Source organism: Canis lupus, chromosome 1, assembly GCF_003254725.2.
Source record: "Canis lupus dingo isolate Sandy chromosome 1, ASM325472v2, whole genome shotgun sequence".
NCBI classification, from domain to species: domain Eukaryota; kingdom Metazoa; phylum Chordata; class Mammalia; order Carnivora; family Canidae; genus Canis; species Canis lupus.
Window position 1 is genome coordinate 54,574,320 of NC_064243.1, and position 20,180 is coordinate 54,594,499.

Genomic DNA, 20,180 nt, shown 5'->3' on the forward strand with positions numbered 1-20,180 from the left:
TTACTTTATTAGGACATCATGCTTCCCTTTATTTTTTTATTTTTTTAAAGATTTTATTTATTTATTCATGAGAGACACAGAGAGGGAGAGAGAGAGAGAGAGAGGCAGAGACACAGGCAGAGGGAGAAGCAGGCTCCATGCAGAGAGCCCAACATGGGACTTGATCCCGGGTCTCCAGCATCAGGCCCTAGTCATGCTTCCCTTTAAAAGGGGTAAGCAATTAAAATATATTCAAATGCACACACAGACAACATTTGGTTACCTGCGACCATGGGAAATAGAAATTTTTTTTTAAGATTTTGTATTTATTTACGAGACACAGAGAGAGAGAGAGAGGCAGAGACACAGGCAGAGGGAGAAGCAGGCTCCATGCAGGGAGCCCAACGTGGGACTCGATCCTAGGTCTCCAGGATCGCGCCCTGGGCCGAAGGTGGCACTAAACCACTGAGCCACCCGGGCTGCCCAGGAAATAGAAACTGACAATCGATATAATTAGATTGTTTAAACCAAGGATGCCAGAAATTTCACACAGTAGGCTTCCATTCCCAGGTCTGCCTCTCTCACTAGATGTTAAGCTCACCGAGGGCAGAGACCACATAAAGATCGCATCCTACCTACCAGCTGCTTAGCAGAGTGTACATGGTCTACACTAAAAATTCTTCATGCAAACAATTGAGCAAATACATAAATAAGTGAAATTCTTCCCCTCAACAGCTTACCACGAACCATATCCCAGCTAAAGGGCTTTGCTTTTTGTCCTTCTCACTCACCCTCAATTTTCTTTCAGTAAAAATGTCAAAAATGATACATAATCAAAGAGAACCAACTCCCTGGCTTTGGTGACTCCAAACAAAACAACTGTTCCTGAAACCAACAGTCTCTGAGCATTGGTACCTTTAACAAACTGGTAGATAAATTGTACTGAGTAAATAATAACAATTTTTATTAACTTAATAACTATTTCCTCCCCTCCCCCACCCTCCCATGCCAAGCCCTTCTAAGCCAACCCCTCCCAACCAAGCCAGGCTTGGGAGCTTGGACGGCACACCTCTGGAGTCTCTCCTGGGGAACTGAAGGCTGAGCCAGGGAGGATGACTTCCCAAAGCTCCCTAACTTGGGATGCTGGTGCTGGGGCATTTCCTGACTCGAGAAGCCACCTTAGCGCATGATGCCATGGCTTTGGGACCTGCTTTAGTAATGCATTCATGGATGGGTAGGGCTGACTCACAGAGCGATTTGTAGGATAAGGAAGTGGAATATCGCCATCCCAGTCAGAGGACAGGAACTCCATCTTAGCAAATGGGGCCAATCCTAGTGAATGACAGCTTGGAAGGAAGCCTGGGAGAAGTGATCTCTGGCCTTTTCTGCCCCTAAGTACACAGCGAGGTCATCTAAACTATTAATTACCAGGCTGAGATTTATGAAGACAGCACCCCACAGAGGCGATCCCAGGTTCACACAGCACAGAAGGCACTGAACAGTATGGAAAACATCAATAAGCCTGGAAGATTTTTATCAGAATCGATAGCTAACAATTATTGACTAGCAGTGCCACTGTCCAGACTCCACGTTCTTTCCACACGACAGCTCACATGCATCACTTTCACCCTAGGCAGGAAGTACTACCCCAACTCACACTGGAGGGAAATGGGGTGCACAGGGGTTAAGGAGCAGCCACCTGCCATGAAAGGAATCCAATTCAGGTGAACGCGACACAAAGCACAGATTCACCTGGAACTTGCCAACTCCCAAAAAAGGTCCTCTAGAATAATTTGAGGTTATGGAACATGTTCCAAAACACCCCTGGGAACAATTTCGTTTTACTAATCCCAATAGCTTTCTTTCAAGTTCCATCTAATACATGCGGCACTCCAGTAACTTCACCCCCAGAATGGCTAAAACCAATAATAGACAGTACAACGCTCTTACAGCAAGACCTTCCTTTAAAACATTCTAGGTGCAGGAGGATAAGCAAGTCCTTTGGCTTCCCTAGGCTCCGTTTCCTCATCTACAAAATGGACTGCTGAATCAGGAACTGGTGTACCTCCCATGCAGATCCTGCTGAGGCTCTCAGGCAGTGTTGTCAATGCCCTGAAACCCGGGGAAGGTCAGATGGTGAAACTTGGTATCTTCCTCGGACGTGCACAGAGAAGTCTAGGAAACATACCCAATTTCCCTGTAGAAACTCTAAAAATGATTCTCTCCAGAGTCGGTCATCTGGCCACCTCGGTTGGTGCAATGCTGAGGCACTATGAAAGTATTTAAGCTGTAATTCATAAACTGTTCCCAAATCTGATTCAGTATTCTGGCTTCTTTGTCGGTTAGGGTTTATAAATGTTGGATTCTAGATTAAAGTCAAGTCCAAAAAACAAAAAAAACCAAAAAAAACCTAAAGTCCAATTTAAAAGCAAATATGAAAACACTACGTTAAGTCTCTCCTTAAAGGCCATTTTAATAATGATAATAGTGTTTTAAACTTAAAGCAATTACTGTCACTTTCCTGTTTATGTCACTAGATTCTGAATTCAAAAAACAAAACAAACAAAAAAAAAACAAAAAACAAAAATTTGCAGCCTCTGTGTATATTTTATAAAAGAAATTACACAGAAACAATGAAAAAAATGTTTACTTTTTTTTTTTTTTTACAAAATGAGTAATCTTTTTCATCAGTCCAGAGGAAATATACATCCACACCAAGCACTTTATATGTCGTTACTCAACCTCAAACTATTGACAGACCTCCCCTCCAAAATTTTATATTTTTTTTATGAGTGCTTCTTGGCCTACAATCTGCTGTGGGTATGCAAGCGAATAAACAGGTTTCTCTGAAAAAAGATGGAGAGGCAGCTGGAGAGAAGTATGGAGCTTGCTGGAGTGAAGCACACACAGGTCAGTCGCTTACTAGATCCCCCACTAGGTGGAGGTACCATGAGGCCAGCCAGGACTTCTAGGACTTGTGGTTTGGGGATCTACAGTGCTAAGGAAAGGGCTCAACACATAGCAGGTTTTTTAAAAAAAGCAATTGCAGAATGAATTTGTTAATAAGCTTTCAGCAAAATCCTCTATTGGGCAGGGGGCGGGGGGTCCCCTCCAGCTGTAGAATGGAAGACAGTAAAACATGCCTTCCTGAATTTTCACAAGAGACAGGTGAATGCATTTGTAGAGACCAGAGCATTGTATCCAAGCTGACCATTGTTATCAGTACTTCCATCCGGCACCCGGCATCCAGGTTATACGAACTGCTCATTGATTATTTGCTGATAGATCACATTCCTCTCTAGTCAGCTGACCTTCTGCATACCCGATGGTGTATTTATGGTCTTTTGACATTTTATTTTCACACTGAAGGAACCCCATTTCTAGTCCCTTCTCGGTTTCCCATCATGTTCTTTTCTGAGGCACTTCCCAAACCCGGTTCTCCCTGCAGAACCGTAACACCGAAGGTGAGTATATCATGCATATTGGATTCCTGACCCTCGACCCATTCCACCCGGGTAGATACTACTGCCGGTCTTCCTGAACAGCACCGGGAGTTTGCTCAGCCGTGTGCCTCCCCTTGGCAAGGACAACAAATGAAAGGAGACAAGGAGCTGTATGATAAACTTGGCATTTTAATGAATAAAAACTTACTGGGCATAAAGGTAAATACTGTTCTGAGTTTCTGTTCTTACCAACTTCAGCTTTTTAAAAAGTGCCTGAGATCCAGGAAAATGATTTATCTCACTGAACTCGTGTTTCATTTCTGTCAATGTGAGGTTTGAGGCAAGCCCTCCTCCCTTATTTGATTAACAATTGTATTGGTTTGAAAAATATGATTTACGCTCAGAAACCAGCTACAAAGATCCTATCTGACTCCAACTCTTAGTGATAACCACAACAGAAACTTTTTATACAAGTAATTCCTGTTGCATTCATGTCTGTTCCTGAGCTTTGCTTAAAGATCTGCTAATCCATGCCTGTATCGAGTATCATGGCAGCCGGGACAAAGAAAAGCAAGATGAAAAATGTGACATTGTTCCAATTGATCGGACTGCCTTAGAAACAAGTCAAAACCCAGATAGGTGCCAGCGGTGGTGGCAAAGCCCAGGGCAATGTCAAGGGGAAAAGCCAGGTTGAGGGGCCAGCCCCTCCCCCCAACATCACAATGTCTCTCTCTTTACTTAAACACGTTCCATCCTTTGGTCATCTATAGATTCAGCAATGTAATTGGGACACCAGGATGAAGAGGACAAGATCTCATTGTTGAAATAATAATAATAATAATAATAATAATAATAATAATAAAACAACCACACCAGAGAACTGTCCAGAGATGACTTTGGAAACCCAAAGATGACAAGATGAGGGACAAGGGAAAGGACATAATTCTCAGGGTCCTCTGGGTTTCAGAGTGCATCTCTATGAAGTCCGGGGCTGCAGGGTTATTACGGCAGGCACCTGGCTGTGAGCACCGATTCAGATGGCCCGACTACACTGGGTTGTTACCTTCTAACGTGTGTGTGTGGGTGTGTGTTTTAGTCAATGCTCCACGGATTTCAAATACACCAGCATCTGCACGATCCGGCCGCGCGCCACCGTAAGATAAGCCCAATCCCCTCCCAACCCACGGCCCGGCGGAGCCCGCGGAGGTCCTGTCCTGGGCACTTCGGAGCTGCCCCACGGGGCGGCGGTCGGGCTGCGCGGACCCAGACGCCCTCCCTCCCCCGAGCACCTATGTGGGCACGGTGACCGCTCCGCATCCTGCGCCGACCCAGGAACAAATTAGTTAGAAATTCCATAGGGGCAGAGTTTGGTCCCCGACGAGAACCGGAGGACGGGTCCAGTTAGTGCTAAGTCCCAGCAATAGCGTTCTGTTTTAGAAGAACCGGACCGGCTCTGCGAGAACTTTAACTCCCTGACCTGGGTCTCTGGGTACCGTGCGTGTGACAATAGGAAGGGCTCGGGAGGCGCTGAGACCCACAGCATCCTCCGGGCGCGGCGGGCACCCGGGGACCCGCGCGCACAGAGGCGACGGCATTTACCTCGAGTCGACTTAGACTGGAGCTCTTGGAGCGCGACTTCTTGCGCAGGTACACGGAGAAGAACCTGCGCACGGTGAACTTCCTCATGCTCAGGTCCATCGCCCCGCGCCCAGCCGGGAGGAGCCGCAGGCCCGGAGGACGCGCATTCCCGGCGCATCCCAGGCGCGCGGGGTCAGGTCTGCGGGCGGGTGCGCGCCGCCGGGGAGCCTTGCGCGGCGGCCATCGGCGCGGGGCGCGGGCTGCGGGCACAAAGGGCAGGCCAAGCCGGCCGCCGCGGCCCGGGCTCCGGCGCTCCCTCCTCCCTCCTCCTCCTCCCCCTCCTCCTCCTCCCGCAGCCCGGAGGACCAGCCCCAGACGGCCCCGCCCCCCGCCACTACCGCCAATCAGTGCCCGCCGCCCAGATGCTCCCTCCTCCTCTCCCTCCTCCTTCTCCCTCCCCTCCTCGCCCTCCTCCTTCTCCTCCTCCTTCTCCTTCTCTTGCTGCTGCTGCGGCCGCTGCCGGGCGGCGAGGACCAGCCCCGGGCAGCCCCGCCCCGCCTCCAGCCAGTAGCACCAATCAGTGCCCGCCGCCCCAGATGCTCCCTCCTCCTCCTCCTCCTCCTCCTCCTCCTCCTCCTCCTCCTCCTCCTCCTCCTCCTCTCCCCCCACTCCTCCTTCTCCTCCTGCTGCTGCTGCTGCTGCGGCCGCCGCCCCGCTAGGACCGGCCCCAGGCAGCCCCGCCCCGCCCCGCCCCGCCCACAGCCGCGGCCGCCAATCAGAAGCTCCCTCCTCCTCCTCCCCCTCCTCCTCCTCCTGCTGATGCCGATGCTGCTGCTGCTGCTGCTGCTGCTGCGGCCGCCCCGCGAGGACCCGCTCGGCCCGCTCAGCCCCGCCCCGCCCCTCCCTGTCCCACCTACAGCCACTGCCGCCAATCAGAGGCTCCCCCCCCCCCTCCTCCTCCTCCTCCTCCTGCTGGTGCTGCTGCTGCACCTCCCCGCGAGGACCAGACCCGCCCCGCCCCGCCCCCGCGACCAATCAGCAGCCCCACAACCCAGATGCTCCCTCCTTCTCCTCCTCCTCCTCCCTCTCCTCCTCCCGCCCAGAGAGGACCCCGCCCCGCCCCTGGCCCGGCCCCCGCCCCTACCACCAGTCCCGCCACCGTCCCACCGCCCCAGGCGGTCCTCCCTCCCCGCCCCCATGCCGCCGACTCCCAGCGCGCTCCCCGCCCCCGCCCACACCCCCAGGGGGCGCCCGGGGCGGCGCAGGCCTGAGGAGCCCCGCGGAGGCCGGGAGCACCGCGCACGGCTGCTCGGCCCCGGCGTCTCCCCGCGGGCGGTGCGGGCCCCGCGGCTCGGGCGCCTGCCCCCGGTTCCGCTCCGCTGCCCCGCTGCCCCGCTGCTGTGGTCTAGCTCGGGGGTATCGTTCTGGTTTCTTTCCTGAAAGCGGCCACATGCACACGTTGGCACAATGGTCTTCCGTGCCCAACAAAACTTTTGTTCATTAGCGAACATTTTGGGAAAAATGAAACAAAACCCGGGGCACTCCGTGAGCCGCGGCAGTGCGCGCCGCACCTCTCCCGGCCCCGCCGCGTCCCCGCGTCCCCGCGTCCCCGCGTCCCCGCGCCCTGACCTGCGGGTCCCTCCCTCACTCCCCTGGGATGAACGGGTCCCCACGCGGTCTGGGGAAACCTCCCTGGGCAGCGCTTGGAAAACAAAGACACATCCGTTCTCCATGACCTCCGACTCCATATATAGAAAATTATCCAAACGGATGACTTTAGGAGGCCCGGCAGACCGGGTCCTGAGGCAGCGCTCCCCGAGGCCAGCTGCTGGCTGTGGGTGCAGGGGATTGGCCTTAAAGGGGAACACACTTTTTTTTTTCTCTAGAAATGCTCCCCAGAGGGCTATACACAGTTCCAGATCTTTGAGCTCAGAGCTCCCTGCAGCCCTTTCTGTTTTACTCTTGTGCGAGGAGCGCGTGTTGAGTCAATGCTTAAATTAGGGTCAAATAATGTCAGTAGCATCCTGCCACCACCCCCTGAAAAGTTCAGAAGCATTCATGCATATGGTACTGTGTGACAAATACTGCTCTTTCACCAGGTAGATGGTGGAAAAGCCCCAAGTGTCCTGTCATCCCCTTAGCTAAGCCGATGGGCATGAATACCTGCAAAGGGCAATCTTTGCTAAAGTGAGGAGGGAAGGTGGATGCCCCAAATAAGAACTGGTAATTTTTGGCATCTGGGTCAGGAGGTGAGGTCACATAAGCTCTCTGGGGTTGACTGGATGCCACAGGCTCCGTAGTGATGAGCACCCGAGTTTAGAGCCAGTGCTGGTGCTGCCACTCCCTTGCTTGGCAAGTGTGAGCACACTCACCTCGCGTGTTCTGTGTTCCGACTGTGCACCTCGAAGATGAAAATGTGCACGTCAAAACTGGTTCCTGCTTCCCTCAAGAGTTCTGCTGGAGGGTGACTATCCCTACTGTGCAAAACAGCTTCTTACCCCCTAATCTTCCCCTTCTCCCTGGCCACCGCTTGAGGCATGTTGGCCCTGAACAAATGCAGATAGGCCAGGGCTATGCCACGTAGCGGCTCTAGCGGAAAGCGGCTGATGGATCACGGACCTGGGGCTGCTCACCAGGCCCTGGGATGAGGAAGGGGCCGGTTCTAACAAGCTTCACTGTGGGGAGCTGTATAACAGATCAGAGACAGGAGGACAGTATGACAACTGTGCCAGCTCAGGGGCATCCTCCTAAGGACAAAGCCTCGGGCAGGCCTAAATCAACGCTTGTGATTTGCCACAAGAGCATTTTGACCTGGTGTAAGAGAATTGGAAAGGAAATGTCTTATGGGGCGCTCATGATCTCCCCACATTTGAGTGCAGCCAAACTGTTCTTCTATTGAACTTGGATGTCTCAAAAGAGGGGAAAAAAAAGCTTTCATATTTTCAATTACAGAAGTAATTTCATTGCTAGAACATTTCTGTTTGCCTTTATCTTTAACCTGGTAAAGTAAGTATATCAAAATCTCTAAAAATCATTTACTACCACTTCATGTGCTCATATGATGCATACCTCCAGACCACCACATCTGTAGTAGGTAGGTATCAGGGCCCTTTTTAACCTGGGCCTAAATGATCCTCCCCAAATACTGGGGGCAAAGGGTGAGCTTAATTAAGGTTAGTGCCCTAATGGTAGGGAGGAGGAAGCTTGGAGAGAAGACAAAGCTCTTCTGGGGACTTTAAGTTCCCCCTGCCTTAAACACAGGAAGCCTGACATTTCATTCTTTGCTACTGCTGCCTGTAAGAGAGCACTGGACTGGCTGTGTGCATTCACCCCGGTTCCACGGGTGATCACGAATCTGGGTGCCTGGGGCTGTTTTCAGCCCTAGGGATACAGAAATGACTGCAGCATGGCTCCTGACCCACAGAAGTTCCCAGTCCCATGAAGAGAGAATAAGCAGATAAACAAACATGATGCAGTTTTTATGCAGCATGAAAGCAACATGTAAGGAAATACAACGCAGATGGAGATAAATGAGAAGTCAGTCCTAGCTGGAGAAGCCAAGGAGGAGGTGGCATTTGGGGTGAGCCCTAGGGATAAGGAGACATTTCCTGGGCAAACAGAGGAGGTGGGGTCCTAGCTTGTAGAAGAGCAGGGTTATTGAGAATTTAGAACAAACGGGGTTTCATGATTGATTAATGAAAATTAAAGCTCTACTGAGTCCCCGAGACACCTTAGGTATACAATTTCAGAATTTCAGAAATAATAACTAAGGTCTGGTCCACCCTGGAATTCCCTTGTCTTTGAGAACAAAACATGCCCTGGATAGGAAGGAGAGGAAGGCTTTGGGCGGAAGATAACTTTGGCAAAATCTGTACCGTCACAGCCTCCTTTCCCTCCACCCAAAGGACCAGGGAGGCAGGAGGCCACCTCCTTTGCTTCGAGCTGCACCTTGACAGCTGTGATTTGCTGGGGATGCAGCAGATCAGAGCTGAGTCCCAGAGACCAGGGATGGTTTCTGTTCTGGGAGGCATGGCACGAGCTGCTGAGTGGACCTGTATTCACAGGGCCTGTGGGCAGAAGGATGCAGGGAGGGTTCCAACAGATCAGGTGCCACCACGTGGGAAAGGGCAAGTTTGGGGGTCTCTGAGCCACTGCGTGGAGCAGAAGCGAGCAGCACCAGGCCCAGGGCTGGCACCAAGAATTCTAAGTGACTTCCAAATCCAGAGGCCTGTGTCCTGGAAGGGCATGCCGACCAGGTGGGGGGGGGGGGGCGCTCAAGCTGCAGTAACCCCAGAAGATAAGACAGCTGTTCATGAGAGAGAGGGTCAGAGTGAGGCCACCTGTGTGCAGACCATTTTTCACTAATTGTGTTCTTTCCCTGTATCCCTTCCCCTCCTGCCCTGACTTGGGCAGGGACACAGCAGGCTCCTTGCTGAGGCGGCCTCAAGCCAGGCCAACATGCTGTGAGTTTGGCCAGTCCTTAGGACTGGAAATACTGACTTCTTAGCCAAGTATTTAAAACTTTAATCAAACATGGTAGTCTTTTACTCGGGACTGGGAAGAAAAAGCTGTACGAAGTGATGGGGTCCCTGTCATTCACTCTGACAAGTCCTGAAAGGTGTGTTTTGATGCTATCACAAGCCATGTTTGTTCAACAAACCAGTTACAAGTCAAAAATGACATCCAGGTTTGCTACACTGAGGTTCCATTTATGGCAGCAAGGGCCTCAGAGGACAGAAGCCACCCGCCCAGTGTGGGGATCTTGCAGAGCTGCATCCTCAGCGTGAGGTGGATGGAAATAACCCCCCTTGCAGACAAGGGCTCATGATTGAGCAGTGACACTCCGCGGAGAAGACCGGGTGAGCGGGCATTGGCGCCCACACAGCCCTCCTCATCCAGGCCTGTGCCTTCATGCACCTGTCCCCCACCCCTGTCCCATCTGAAAACAGCAGCAAAACCTCAAGTGGTCTTGATTACTTCTCACCCGGGTGCCTAGCAGAAGCACGCAAACCTGCTCTCTAGAGAAAGCCACGTGAAACCCAGGCTTTGGAGAATTCCCTCTGATGCAGTTCCAGGGACCGAGAGCTCACAGTCACTGCACCCACGACTCGGGATGGCAGGTGCCCGCAAAGCTGGCAGGACAGCAGCCAGCAGAATTAGACACAACCTCTGCCTACACGGTTTATCAGATGTCGAATGTAAAATGATAGAAAAATGAACAAGAAACTCCTGGAAATGTATCCGTGTGGTACCAGGCACATGTGCTGGTGTCAAGTTGTGGGGAGGTGGGGGGGGGGGTGGAGCCGGCCCCGTGGGATAGTACCAGCGTCTGCTCCGAGGGAATGCACGTCGGATGTGAAATATCCAAATCATGTTTCTACCCACTGTCCTGATTGTGACTTGACCCTTCCTGAAACTCTGAGCCTCTGGAACAGGGTTCTCAACTGGGGCTATGTCCCCCAGGGGGACATTTGACAGTGTTGGGAGACCTGTGTGGTTGTCACTGCTGGGGGTGACAGGAGGGATGCTGCAGAGGCAGAGGCCACAGAGCACAGGATGGCCCCTCTGCGGGGGCTCAGGCAAGTCTGAGAATGGAGGTATGCAGAAGAGGCCGGCCAGGGGCAGGAACCTGTGCTGCTATTCTCACCAGGTTGTCACCTACAAACGTGGCAGTTCTGAGCAAGTAAAGCAAAATGAGGAAGTGCTCTGAAAATTGTAAACTGCTCACCAAAGTTGTCATTTGTTAAAATCCTTGAGTTTCACACAGAAAGCTAGTGACATGCCTGGGAAAGGAAAAGACCCCCAATTCTAGCATTTTTATCTGAAAACTCCCTGTTAAACTCTATGGAATTCTGTGGGCACAACTGTTTACCCCTTTGCCCAAACCAAGAGGCAGGAATTACATTCACTTCTGGTGTTTCTTTATTCTCAAAATCCAAGGACATAGAGACTTGTTGTTGAGACTTTCTCAGTATTTTTCACGTCTCTCATCTTTCCAGCCCTGCTCTCAGCATCACAGTTTGGGTCCCCATCAGTTCCTGCCAGAAGACGGTAATTACTGGCCAGACGCCATCCCTCACAACCCATCTGCCGTCCTGCTACTACAATGATCTTTCTAGAGGCAAACTGGGTCAAGTTACCCCCACGCACCACAGGTCCCCAGGTCTTCCAGGAGAAGCGCAAACTCCAGAGCAGAGAAGCTGTGCAGTTCTTGGTCACCGCTCCCTGTCCTCACCACCTGCCTCTCCTTCCCGCCCCAGAACACAGCTGGGCTACGCTGACATGCTGCGTGAATGAAGGTGGGCTTCCGTGTGCACCACACTGTGCATGCTGTGGCCACTGCTCGGGCTGCCCTTCCTGCCCACCTGCCTCCACTCACTGGCCACGCTCCCCTACTTCACAGTACGGGGCAGTGCTGCTCCCGAGAAGCCAACTCCAACCCCTTCACGCTGCAGGCCGTGTGAGGGAGTCTTCCCTCAGCTCCTCGTGTTACTTAGAGCATCAGATGATGACTCTTGGCTCCTCTACCTCTCCCAACTTGGAAACACTCAGGACCGCCACCTCGGCAGCCCTTCACACGTTTATTTAAAGGGGTTTTATTGTGACTACTTTCAGACATCTGCTGGTTCTCAAGAGCGGGGTCTTTTTTCACCATTTCATCTGTATAACACACTTATGAAATCTGCAAAGTAGACACAAGAACTCCATCTTCTGGCTCGGGATGCTGAACCTACTGTGTGAACTTACATGAGGTGAAAGGGTCCAAACAGGACCTGCCCTTCAGTGACTACACAACAATGTGTCAGGTATTTTACTAGGTGTGTATCAAGAGAAATCAAAGAAGAGAGTGGCAACCAAGAGGGTGATCGTCTAGGATCCTCATTCCCATAGACAGCTACACTTGGTCAGGAAATGCCACAAGGCCAACATCCCGTGGACAGAGCATCTCACAGACAGAAGTCCAGCAGCAGCCTCCACAGGCCTCCTTGCAGCTGTGGGGACAGATGCTGGGAGTGCCTTTGGTGCGAATGGCCAAGTTTTCTTATTAAAGGCCAGTTTCCTCATGAGACCACACATTTACTTGAGCTTCCAAAGGGAAGCTTGTTAGGTGAGGTAGCATTGAGAAGGAAGGGACCCTAGTGTGTGGCCAAGAGAAGAACTCTGAAAATGTGTTATGTAGATGCTACCCTATGCTTGGTCTTTTCTAGTCATTGTTAAGGGAGGGGCAAAAGGACCATTCTTTTTTGGGAGGTGACAGCCTCTGTGGATCCTCTGGGTTTGACCTCACTAGTGTTTACACGTTGTTTGTTATGGGTTTCTTTCTCAAAAGATAGGTTGAAGTGCTGGCCCTGACCCCTAGAATGTGACCTTATTTGAAAACAGGGTTGTTGCAGATGTCATGAGTTAAATGATGGCCTGCTGGAGTAGGTGGGCCCTAATCCAACGTGACTGGTGTCCTATAGAAAGGCCATGTGACAACAGAGACAGAAACAGGACTGGAGCAGCCATCAGCCCAGGAGCATCATGGTGGCCACCAGCAGGGAGAAGAGGTGAGGAAGAAGTCCGCTACATCTGCCAGCAGGGCACGGCCCTTGGCACCTTGATCTCATACTTCTGGCTTCTGGAAATGTGAAACAACAAATGCATGCAGTGTCCAGCCACCTGGTCTGCTGTGCTTTGTTCTGCCTCCCAAGGAGACTAACCCCTAACCCACACCTCTCAGTCCATGGATGTGACAGGAGCCTCTGTGATGAAGACACCGGGAAACAGGCTTCCTAGAGAACGGAGCATCTGGTCTGACAGTATGTGACAAGACCTGACTGTGAACAGAGAAATGAGGGCTTTTTCTTGTCAGCCCAGGCCTCTACATAAATTACAGGGGAACGTTAAGAGGAAGGGAGTTATCAGGAAAGAGGAAACAGGTGAAAACTATAGCAGGAAGGGTTTCTGTAACTTAAAAAGGAAAAAAAATCCTCAAAATAGAAATGTCCCTCAAGACCTGGACTGGGTACAAAGGAGAATGTAAAATCTCTGCCAGAAGTTTTTCTGAGCAAAAAAATGTTCATCTTTTAAACAATATTTCATAGACATCTAGAGCATTCCAAACACTAAATACCGATATTAGAGATGGGAACTAGCTGGACACATAAAAGAAATTCTCAGAGACACTAAAAGCAACAGGGTATAAGCCCCTTGGAATATGGTGCTGTGGTAGGTCTTCCTCATCAGAGAACCACAGGAGGAGCCAAGGGGGTGGCGGGTAGGTGGGGTGGCAGGGTAGGGAATGGCTCCATTCTTGGTAATATGACGGATGACATAGGCAGGGGGAACCTTCTTGAGACACATAAAAGTGCTGGATAAAACAAGAAGAAAATCCTCTTTTTTTAAAACTATGGCTGATCCAACAGTAAGCAGGAGAACACAAATGTAGGCAAAATCTGAGGATAACAAGATAATCCTGAAGAGGAAGCAATGTTTGTTCTGGTCTGATGTCAATCCCTATAATCCAGACCTGAGTTTCAGCAGGGTCTGGAGAATGGGATCTGGAGAGAACCTGGGACAGTGCAGGGTGGAAAGTTGGGTCAGAGACACTCTGCAGGGAAAATAGTGGTCCCCACAGAGCGGATTGTAGGGGGAATGCTGGGAGAGCCTCACTCTGGGAGGAGCCTGGCTTATTCAGGTGTGAGCTCTGGAAATGACAAAGGACAGAGTTCCTCCTGTCAGCCTCCTGCAGCTCATAGGCCAGTTCCAAGCCAAAATGAATACTCCCAGCCTGAAAAACCCCAAGCCAAACATTTACTTTTTAATGGTCTCAGATTGTAGCATCCTGAGGACCAGGCAGAGACAAATACAAGTACTCTGAAGGAACTACTTTAAATATATCTCAAAGCTTAAACAGAGAACATTCTAAGGAACTTGACTCGTAATCACAAACTGCTACATACACGAGGAAATAACTACCATGAGCAAGAGTCAGCAGGGATCACCAGTAGCAGAATCATACTTGCAAATATGGAGAGGTTGAAATTTTTGTATAAATAATATGAAATATGTTTAAAATACAAAAGGATGGAAAGTGTTACAAGGCAACTAGAGGTTATAAAAGATCAAACAGATTTGTGAAGATAAGTAGAACATTAAAAATTAAACTGCAATTATTTAAATTAAAAACTCAGTAGATAAATAACAGTTTGGACAAAGTCCAAGAAATAGTTAATAAAGGAGAAGTTAGATCTGATGATAATTGACAGAGTGCAACTAAGAAAGTAAAAAAGACAAGAAATATGAAAGCCAGTATAAGACACATGGAAGACTGGGGTGGGGGTGGGGGCAGAGAAAAATCCAGTATGCCTCTGAGAGAGGGAAAGACAAGTAAATACAGGGCTGAGAATTTTTCAGAGTTGATAAAATATACCAATCCTCAAATTTATGAAGCACCCCCTACAGTCCCAAGGAGGATTAAATAGAAATCCATACCTAAATTCATATTAAACCTGCAGGCCCATCTTCTTCAAAGCAACGAGAAGAAAAGACAGGTTTTCTACAAATGAATGTTAATTAGAGTTCAACTGACATCTCAATGGCACTGCTGGAAGCCACAGAAGAGTAAACAGTGCTAAGGGAAAACAATTGTAACTTCAGAGTCTACCTCTTTCAAGAATAAGGGCAAAATGAAGACACTTCCCGATAAACAACCCAAGAAATTTGACTGACAATGACACTTACAGGGAAAGCTAAACACTTATGAACTGCATTAAATAAAAAAAAAAAAAAAATCAAAGTATTGCACAATCTGTGGACTTGCATCAAGTTAGAAATGAAATCTTGATTTAAAAAGTAGCATATCCGGCAGGATGGTAATTAGAGTGAACATCTAATGTCTTGTTGAGAGTGCAGCCACCATGGGCCCCAGGTGTCTCTGCATTTTTTATTCATTCTTGCTGAGTATGTGAAAATATAAGGCACTGCCCACTGCTTGGCCGGCCATTTCTCAGGATTGTTTTGGCAGCAAGCATCCTTGTCGGATGAAGTAATGTTTCTCTCCAAGACAAAGAGCAGGCTTGCTACTACTTGTTATAAAATACCAGGTCCCCCAAGCTCAGTGTTTCTCAACAGGGATGCAGTTTCACCGTGAGCATGGTATCTATCTGCCAATGTCCCCTTGGAACTTAGGGGCAAAGGAAACCAATGCCAATGCGGTATTCATGTCACTTTCTATTCCTTGCATAGTAAAGTCCCTTCTTTCTAATCACTGAAGCTTATGTGTTCTTCCACAAAACACTAATAGGCTAATTAGGTTTGTAAGTAAAGCAAAAGCAAACTAAACCATACACCATATAAACATTTATATATGTTTATGTATAAACATATATAGAAAAATTATAATCAATGTTAATGGGCTAAACTCTCCCATTAAAATACAAAGAGGGTGCTAAACTGGTTTAAAATAAATTTAGCTGAGGCGCCTTGGTGGCTCAGTCAGTTGAGCATCCAACTCTTGGTTTTGGTTCAGGTCATGATCTCAGGGTTATGAGATCCCCACCTCCTTACTATAAGCTCTGTGCTTGGTGGGGAGTCTGCTTGAGATTATCTCCTTCTCTCTCTGCCACTCCCCCCACACGCATCCTCTCTCTCTAAAAATAAATAAATCTTTAAAAAACAAATAAAAATAAAATGAAATAAGTTTAGTTATAGAGATATATTTAAAACAAGAGACACAAAAAGTTATAAATCAAAGAATGACAAAAGATATATCTCACAAATACTACTGAAAAGGGTGCTGATAAAGCAACATTAATGACACACAAATTACACAAACATTTGAAGACATAATATCACTATACGTTGAAAAGTTTCAATTTACCAGGAAGATTCAATAACTCTAAACTTGTATGCACCGAATAATATACTTTCAAAATATACTAATCAAAAATTGATAGAAACAAGAGGAGAAATTGACAAATCCATTATTATGTGAGGGAGTTCTTAACATCTCTCTCAATAAATGATAAATCAAGCAGAAAAACAAAATTAAGTATTTAAATAAAACATTTGGGGAAAGTTGACATAAGGAACATATATAGTACTCAACATTCAACCACATTAGATTATGCATTCTCTCCAAATGCACCTGAAATATGCACAGAAATTGACCATATGGTACTCTCGGCCACAAAGCACACAGATCAGTAAATTACCTAAACAATAGTTTCACAATTGTTACCACATAGATTGACTTTTCTTACTACACCATACAGATCACTTTTACTTTATCACTTAACAATCCTATATGATTGGAAATTTTACAAATACAATCTCAATAGCTTATATAATTTGTATAATATTATACCATATTAATCAAATTATAGTAATGTGTATGTGTTATTATACAAATTATGGTAAAGATTGGAGATTATTTGGATTTGAGAGATTTAAAGAAATGCTGATTTTCAGTCTCTGTGGGATGCTATTAAGCTAAAGTTTAGAGAGATGTTTATAGCATCATATGCTTCTGATAGAAAGAAGTCTATAAATTAATGAATTAAGTAAATAATTTAAAGAATTATGGGGGGGAAATCCCCAGGAGAATAAACCCAAGGAAAGTAGAATCAATGAGAGAAAAAAAAAAAAAAAAACAAGATACAATAAAGAAGACAAATTCAAAATTGTACTTTTAAAAACTTAATAAACTGAAACATTTTGGTAAGAATTATCAGTTGAAAAGGAGATGCAACCAATAAATACTTAGGAATGGAAAGAGGCACAGCTACAGGGACAGCAGAGATGAACGGGATCATCACAGTTGGTAATAAACAAATTTAGGGCAATAAATTTGAAAGCCTGGGTGAGATGAACAAATGCTAGGAAAACATAAGAAAAGTGACTTAAGGAAAAATAAAAATCTTACAGGTTTTAGAATTAGTTAATAGGCAGCAGTTAATAATCTTTCCACAAAGAAAATATGAATCCCAGGGAATTATTTTATAGGCGAGTTCCACCACCTCTTCATCTGTTCATCTATCTGTAAATATAATTACAACCTTGGGAACTCTTTTCCAGAAACCACAGAATGAGAGAATGCTCTTCAGAGAGGGCCAGTACAAAGCAGATGGCAACAACTTGCTGGTGAAGCTCATTTGTGAAAAAACATATATTCTAAAGCAAAATATTAGCAACTTAAAGCTAACAACATATAAGAAGCACAATTTATCACAATGAATAAAATTTGGAAAGAAAAACTATTTGTAGATTATGTTTGGTTATATGAAAAAAATCTACAAAATCTTGGGCAAATTATTCAAATTAAGGGAATTCAGTAAAGTTGCCATCCATAAGACTAATGAGCAAAACTTACTGTATTTTTATCCACCAGGAAGTTAGAAAATGCAGATTTATTTATTTATTTATTTATTTATTTATTTATTTATGATCTTATTTATTTGACAGAGAGTGAGAGAGAGAGTGGGAGAGAGAATCTGAAGCACACTCCACACTGAGTGCAGAGCCTGATGCAGGGACTTGATCCCACTACTATGAGACCATGACCTGAGCTGAAACCAAGAGTTGGATGCTTAACCAACAGAGCCACCCAAGTGCCCTGAAAATGCAGTTTTAGAATGATACTATTTAAAATATAACTAGAATAATTTTTTTAAGATTTTTATTTATTTATTCATGACAGAGAGAGAGAGAGAGAGAGGCAGAGACACAGGCAGAGAGAGAAGCAGGCTCCACGCAGGGAACTCGACATGGGACTCGATCCTGGGACTCCAGGATCATGCCCTGGGCCGAAGGCAGGTGCCAAACCACTGAGCCACCCAGGGAATCCCTGTAATTTTTGAATTATCATCAAATATTTAATTATAAAAGTATTATAATAACTGAATAATATTTATTTATTTTTTATTTTTTATGATAGTCACAGAGAGAGAGAGAGAGAGAGGCAGAGACACAGGCAGAGGGAGAAGCAGGCTCCATGCACCCGGAGCCCGATGTGGGATTCGATCCTGGGTCTCTAGGATCATGCCCTGGGCCAAAGGCAGGCGCGAAACCGCTGCGCCACCCAGGAATCCCTAACTGAATAATAAAGGACACTTAGAGAAAATGGAAATACAACCAATGTTGAAGAAAAAAACCCCACAAAGATAAAGGAATCCTCGAAATTCTGAGAAAGTAAATCCTCCTCAAGGTGATTAATAATTTAACTTGATTCCAAAGAGAACCCTGGGATTATTTGGTGCAATTTGACAAACTACTCATTCTATGGGAGAACAAAAGGTCAAGAATAACCAGCTCAGCCTTGAACAGTAACAAGTGGAGAGGTGCTTTCCTGATTAGAGGTCAAGGTTGAGCACAAGGCCTTCATCGGTGATTAATTATCACTGGAGGAATGGACAGCGTGGCCTCAGTGCAGTAGGAAATGGACCAGAACACGTGCTCCCAAGTACAGGAGCTGATGGTGGCAGAGGCTTCATGAAACACTCATGATGTTCTGACACAAATCTTGGACCTATTTCCAGATCAGTGTTTAGGCTACCTTTCTTGCCTGCAAACCTAAGCAAGGCTGCTGGTCTCCACCCAGCTCTTTACATGTCTCAGGCCACCTTCATCTGGTTACCCCATCTGGAGCACACCACACGCCCCACTCTCCTTCACCGAGATTAGAATCATCCTCCAATACCAGTTCTCCAGGGATGCTTTCCATGAACCCCCAGATCAGTCTGCCCCCAGGCAGATGCTCTGAAGGTAAGAGTGATTACTCAGATTGGAATACTTGGGTCTATGTGTAATCATTTGATTAGTGCTTTTATTCTATGGGACTGTAGACTCTGTGAGGGCAGAGGTGCGTCTATTTTGCAAGCCCCATATGATGCCTGGTATATGCAAGACAAGTATTTGGTGAACAGACAGATAGACAAGTGGTAGTTGGGTAGTGGATTGGCGGCCAGACAGCATCATTGCTTTTTGACACAATGTGTTTTGTGATTCAGGACAGAGGGCAGATGAAGATTGATTTATAAAGGCCAGTCCCCTCCCCGTCCCTCCCTCTTCCTCTCTTTCAGCCAGTAACTGGACATCACCTTGGCCAAGTAAGGGGCCAAGTCAGTAACCAGAAATCATATTTTTAGGAATGGAAGGTCATATGCCATACACTATTTTAAAAAAAGAACTCTTTATAGGGAACAGATGTGAGATTACAATGGTACATCCTGAAGCCCGGTGCTGTGACAGCCACCCTGGTGGGCCAACAAGTACCTCATTTTCTGTGCCCGCCCCCCGTCCCCCACCCACAACATCGCGGCTTCCGGTTATTCTTGTGCTTACACTTCCTGCCCAGGAAGCCTGGCTGGAGCATCTGGGGGACTCTCAGGAAGCCTGAGACTCCAGCGAACCCCCCACACCATGTGCAGAGAGCGACTGCTTCAGCGAGATCCCAGTCTTCTCACGGAGGATTAGGCTTAGGTTGCGAACATGGAAGTACATTGCAAACACATTTTCGCTGGGAAATATTTTAAGCAACGGACTAAAAATATAAAAAGCCCAAAGGAAGTTATGGTCTGGGAATTTGCCACTTTTACATAGTTATCAAGATGACTGGTGTTGTGGTCTGTGTCCCCCCCAAAATATATATTGAAGTCCAGACACCCCAACCTCTGGATGTGACCTTATTTTGAAATAGCCTTTGCCAATGCAATCAAATTAAGATGGGGTTATAATTGGGTTTGGGTGGGCCCTAAATCCAATATGTCTGCTATCTTTATAAGAAGAGAAATACACACACACACAGAACACCTCGTGAAGCCAGAGACAGAGACTGGCGTGGTGCATCTACAGCAACACACCAGGGATCATTGGCAGCACCAGATGCTGGAGAGGCCTGGGACAGGTTCTGCTCTCATGATACCCTACCCTGCACACGCCTTGATTTTGGAGTTGGGGAGGGAGCAGGGCATCGTGAGAGCCAGAGGTGGGGGTGGGGCTCACAGGGATAACCTCCTTGTGTAAGAAGCCCTTGTAGAAAGAGCAAGTGTCCCTGAGAGCAGCACCATGTCGCAGGAGATCTCACCTATGGGGAGGGCCTGGGTGGTGCCAGTGAGCCCAAGATGCACACGCTGCGGGGCAGGGGCTCTCCCTCTGTGCCACACAACTCATCCAGAATAAAATCAGACCCCACCCCTG

At 47.5% G+C, this 20,180-nt stretch overlaps 1 protein-coding gene across 5 annotated transcripts in view; it reads right to left on the reverse strand.

Moving 5' to 3' along the window:
• Positions 1-20,180, reverse strand: part of RPS6KA2 (ribosomal protein S6 kinase A2) — a 345,125-nt gene that overhangs the window by 162,207 nt on the left and 162,738 nt on the right. Inside the window, exon 1 of one of the 5 annotated variants that reach the window (XM_025422730.3) lies at positions 5,022-5,258. The exons of the other annotated variants lie outside the window; for them this stretch is intronic. Coding sequence (XP_025278515.1) covers positions 5,022-5,120 — 99 coding nt within the window. The 5' untranslated portion in view covers positions 5,121-5,258. Of the gene's footprint in view, positions 1-5,021; positions 5,259-20,180 lie in introns of those variants that run through there. 5 annotated transcript variants of the gene reach the window in all.